A 5,389-nucleotide genomic window follows, 5' to 3' on the forward strand; every position below is an offset into this window, starting at 1 on the left:
TAAATTCCATAGTAGTCATATGAACATTATATGTATGATCATAATGCTGTTACCTAGTTTCAATTTAAAATGAAATTTAAAAATTTAATTTGCAAACAAATTTCAAGGCGTTAAGACAAATACAGTCTAATACACTGCTTTACATTCCAGACTCACAGTAATTAATGGCACAAAGACTGTTTTAAATATATATGTTTCCTTGATCTCAACAAAGGTGAAATACTAAAAGGACAAGGAAACAGTAACTTTAACAAAATGATTGTGTGAATTAAAAGGTGGGTGTGGAATGTTTACCCTGTATAGCATTTTTACAGCATGCAAATAATGCTTGTTAGATCAGGATCAGAATCAGCATTTTATTTCTGCTTCTTGCTTCTGAAGGAAAAGGTACATGACCGTGTGGTACAAAGCATTTTCTTAAAATAAGATATAAATTGATTAGCACATTTGCTTGTGCTTAATTTTGATGGGAGAGACGTATCATAATTTATCAGCTGCATCTGAAAAATGTTACAAACAATGGTGTCACGGTATAAGCAAAATAGGCTTAATATTTTGACTGAAATGTTTCCTTGTCCAGCATGAATTCTGCAAATCTCTGCTGAAGTTCTTTTTCTCTTTCCTGTTGCCGTTGAACATCTTCTTTTAGGCACTGCAAGAACAAATGTAATAAAGTTAGCATGAAATAACCTGGAAAGAATAGGATGCTATCCTCAGTATGGAAGGGAAGAATTATAATAAAACTTTCCTAATAAGCCACACAGACAAGTCTTTGTTTTCAATGGGAAGTGACCACACAAATCTGGAGGTAAGTAGTTCCGCATTACTATGTAGACAGAGCTAATTTCTAATAGACTTTATAAAACATTCAAAAATTTAGGAAGAATAAAGTGGCATGCACTGTATAGCAAAGGCAAATCTAAAAGGAAATCTAAATATGATTCTATAATATACAAATTTTTTAAAAATGATTTTACTAATACTGCATTGCTTATTTATTTTACACTGTCATTCTTTTTAGAGATGGCCTGTAGATTAACACAATTTTACCTCCAGTCGCCTTGGGATAGCTGCATCTTCATGTTTCTTTAATTCTTCAAATGTGCACAGTTCAAGATGAGCTTGTTCAATTTGATCCCACAAGTCATTTAATTGCTTTATGAGTCCCATTGCTCGAGACTGATAACCACCAAGCAATATCTTTAGCTTTTTTTCCATCTTGGCAGCTCTCTTCGCTTCAGTAGTCATGTGACCTCGGTTAATCTGTTGACAAATGCAATCAAAAATATGGCATGATTATCTAATGATTACATATCTCTCTCTCTCACACACACACGCACACAGCACTGAGCTGTAAAAGAAGAGATGTTATATCTTATATTTATCTTCTTTCCTAAGATAGTACATACAGATATTACATAGGATAGTGATGGCGAACCTTTTAGAGACTGAGTGCCCAAACTGCAACCCAAAACCCATTTATGCATTGTCGAGTGCTGGGTGGGCGTGGCTCATTGGGTGGGCGTGGCTGCGGTGGTAACAGCAGACTGGGTGGGACTAAAAAGTTCAATCAATCAATTCCAACTTTGCAAGATCTTTTTTTTTCCCGCGAGAAGTTGAAATTGACTGATTGAACCTTTTTTTTTTTTGCACACGGCGACGGAGGCCTAAAGCGAAAAGGTTTTATAAAACCCAGCTGAAGGCCTAGGACTGGGGCAACAGTGCGTGTGCCCACAGAGAGGGCTCTGAGTGCCGCCTCTGGCACCTGTGCCATAGGTTCGCCACCACTGACATAGGAGAACTTTAAGTGCTTACATATGTAACTTATCTTCAACACTGTTCAACAGTGCAAACCTGGGATTCTGGAAGTATGAAATAAGAAAACAGAACAGACAGGGAAGTCCATAAAGATAACAATAAATTAATGCTTGTGGAATTAAAGCATTTGTCTTTTTTCACATACATTCTTGGGAAAATTCTGGGCAAAAACAACACTATAGTAGTTGAAGAATCTGATAGGATCCAGTGTTCTATATGTAGTCTATGCCTACGTTCTCTCTGGTTGAATTTTGAACAGTCTTTTCATTAAGCCAAATAAAGATTCTGAAAGCCATTTCATGACCTAAAGGATCACTTCAAGATAAATTCTGGAATTTTAAAAGCATGAGCTTTTAGACTGAAATAAATGTTAGTAATTAAGGATGTTGGTTACAATCTAAAAAGGCAATTCGCTTAAAATAACTGGTCAATCCCACTCTTTATCACATCATAGCACAAAATCTTATGGAAAATTCAAAATGGCAGGTACCATGTTAAAAAGCCATTTCTTAAACAAATGGAAATCTTTTTTGACAATTCCTACTGCAACTCTAACAAGCATATTCTAAAGCAGAGGTCCCCAACCCTTTGGGCATCAGGGGCTGGTTACATGGAGAGGTTTTTCTGTGGACCAGAGAGGGTATGGTTTTGTGTGCTACCTGCATCCTGCAGATGGGGCTTTGCTTGTTTGTGTGGATCGGTTGCTGGCATGCTGCGGACCGGTACTGGTCCATGGACTGGGGGTTGGGGACCCCTGTTCTAAAGGACACAGAAAATGTGTTTTTTTTTCTTCCAGAATCCTCCCTAAACAAACCAGTATCCTGATTCATTTGCAATGCTGAACACTTAGTTGCTTCTATCAGGAAAAGGAAACAAGCAGGAGCATCTGGCATAATTTCTGATAAGCCACAATGATAAAGAAGCTATGTGCTTAATTGTAGAGTGACTGCCATTTTGATTGTCCAGTCTTTCTGTGTCTATTTCTATTTCTACTTATACAAAACAAATACTTATAAATTTACATTAATTTTACTGATTCCTGAAATTAAAATTATATTATTGAGATTAGTTTCTAAAAGCCAGCATGCTACATTTAAAAAAACCCTAATTTAAATTGTAAACTGCTCTGTTGGAAATGTGATATGTAAACATAGCGGGTTCAATAATAAAATCCAAAAATATATTGGAAAATAGGTGAAAATTCATAGTGATAGTCACAAATAAATGCATTGTGAAAGTAAAGGCAAATAGAATGAAATGTATAGAATACAGAGAAGCATAATGTCAGATACATTCATACATATGGATCAGTACCTATATTTAAAAGTCAGTCTAAATATGTTCAGCAACACTACTTTGTTTATTAAACATAAGCACACACTTCATAAGGCCATCTGAATTTGAGTAATGGAAAATTTTTCCTATTCAAAATGTTCAGAAAAATGGATTTTCTCTCTTCCTAAATATTATTTGAAATCTTTAACTGATTTGAGTTGCAGATGCATCTTGACATTCCAAATTAGGGGCCCATGATGGATAACAAAAAACCCCCCACCACCATCACATTTGCTCAAATTCTACGCCAAATATTTGCACTAAATTATTACTGTTTTTGTTCTGTAGAGTCTGGATTTTGTGCTACCCACTCAGGGAAGCTACAGAGCATCCCAAAAACAAACATGGTGCCAACTCTTCAAAACTCATGCAAGATTAATATTAGCACACGGCTAGTTATTATTGCCGTTGTCCATGGGGTCGCGATGGGTCGGACACAACTTCGCAACTAACAACAAGAAGTTATTATTGCCACACTATTGTGTGGAAGAACTGCCTGCTATCAGGACCTACTGGGCACCTTAACAATAACAATGAAACAGAAATAAAAAGGTAGTAGAGATGAATGTTACTTTAGAAATAATGCATGCTGAAAAAGAGAAATTGACATGGGTTCCAGCGAAGACAGTGCAGACTGAAATGAAGCAGCCAAAAGCAAAACCAACAGGGCGTTGAAGGGAATGAAACATGCCACAAGTAAAGAACTGAATGGAAAGACTGATTTATGGGAGAGTGCAGCACTTAGGTAGGTATTCCAATCAAGAATAGGAAGAAAAGCACTATATTCTCTGTAGTTAACCAGTCAGGATTCCTTTATTAGGACACTAAATTGTACTACAACTTTTTAGGAGTTTAAATCTATATTGGGCATATGGCTCAAAGGAAGATAACGTTGGATAATGCAGAGAAATTCCAGTCTTTTTTTAAAAAAAGAGTGGGGACCTTGATTAGCAGCATCAGAGCTTTTTGCCACTATTTCATTTAAATGTACTAACTAAACAGCAAAAGCCAGAATAATGGATTCATCTTCTTTCTTTGTTAGCAGATGGAAATGAAGGACAATCACAGAAAATTGGCTTGTTCCTTCCCAATCTGCCTATATATGACCATGAAACCCTGCACTGACATCCCACAAAGTAGGTTTTAACAGATTTCAGCAAAAAAACATAGTGAGTATATTTTCTAACAACTTCAAGGAAACACATTCATGTACCTCAGTGTATAATGGACTTGGGAGGCCAATACAATTTAAATAAATAAATAAAAAATAATCCATATACTTATGTAAAAACAGAGAACTCACTTTACATTTATGTATACTTTAATAAAATAGTACAATAAATAATTCAGTTTGTGTGCTATTATTTAGTGAAAGCAAAATACCTAAAGGGCATGTAGGAGAATCAAAGAAAGATTAAAGATCATTCTCTAAATTCTAGACACGACTAACAAACAATGCACATGAAGACATGTGAAGACAATAGCTTTTTTAAAAAAATATTTCATTTGTAGCACATTTTTAGATTGCAATCCAATATGTGTGTTTGTGTATTAAGAAATAAACCTTATTGAACTTGAAGTTTTCTTTCAACAAAATTGGAACCTTAATCTATATGGTCACAAATCTGAGTGAATATTTAATATTCATATTTAAGACACCACATAATTTTCATTTCGTGAGAAAAACACTATGCTGGAATATTTAAGAAAGCAGTTCATCTTCCCTATTTATATGACAGTGTAATGAAAGACACTGAAGAGCAATAGTGCCCTCTGCTGAACAAACATATATATGTTCTCTTCACTGCAAGTTCTCTGAAAAATAAAACGGAGACTATTTTCATGTTTTACAAAGCAATTGTGTTAATTTCAGCTACACCTTCCACATAGAATACATTTCAATGCAATATTCATAAATAAATAAGTTATATCTGTCACCCCTGTACAATCTTTAGATCCACACATACCCATTTAGATGACAGAAATACTAATTTTATACAAGTGTAATTAATCTATCATACAACACTACTACACATTGGCAATTCTTTTGCAAATTTGCTAGACTTGAGTATGGTTTTGAAAGAGCATAACATACATTTAAAATCTTGACTTTCCAGATCATAAGCATCATAAGCTTGAGTACTTTATACAAACCCTCAAGTATCATGCATAGTCAATCGTCTTTGCAAATTGAGAGAATGACAGACTAGCAAAAAACAGTGCTTTTGGTTTTTAG

General features: G+C 35.0%; 1 protein-coding gene across 1 annotated transcript in view; it reads right to left on the reverse strand.

Annotated features, from left to right (window-relative positions):
- Window positions 1–342: 342 nt before the first annotated feature.
- The window catches only part of CDC5L (cell division cycle 5 like), a 34,443-nt gene continuing 29,396 nt past the window's right edge, over window positions 343–5,389 (reverse strand). The window contains exons 15-16 of the mRNA XM_015820700.1: window positions 1,051–1,263; window positions 343–652 (exon numbers count right to left, since the gene is read on the reverse strand). Coding sequence (XP_015676186.1) covers window positions 548–652; window positions 1,051–1,263 — 318 coding nt within the window. The 3' untranslated portion in view covers window positions 343–547. The remainder of the gene's footprint in view (window positions 653–1,050; window positions 1,264–5,389) is intronic.

This window comes from Protobothrops mucrosquamatus, unplaced genomic scaffold (assembly GCF_001527695.2).
Source record: "Protobothrops mucrosquamatus isolate PMUCROS unplaced genomic scaffold, P.Mucros_1.0 scaffold1165, whole genome shotgun sequence".
NCBI lineage: Eukaryota > Metazoa > Chordata > Lepidosauria > Squamata > Viperidae > Protobothrops > Protobothrops mucrosquamatus.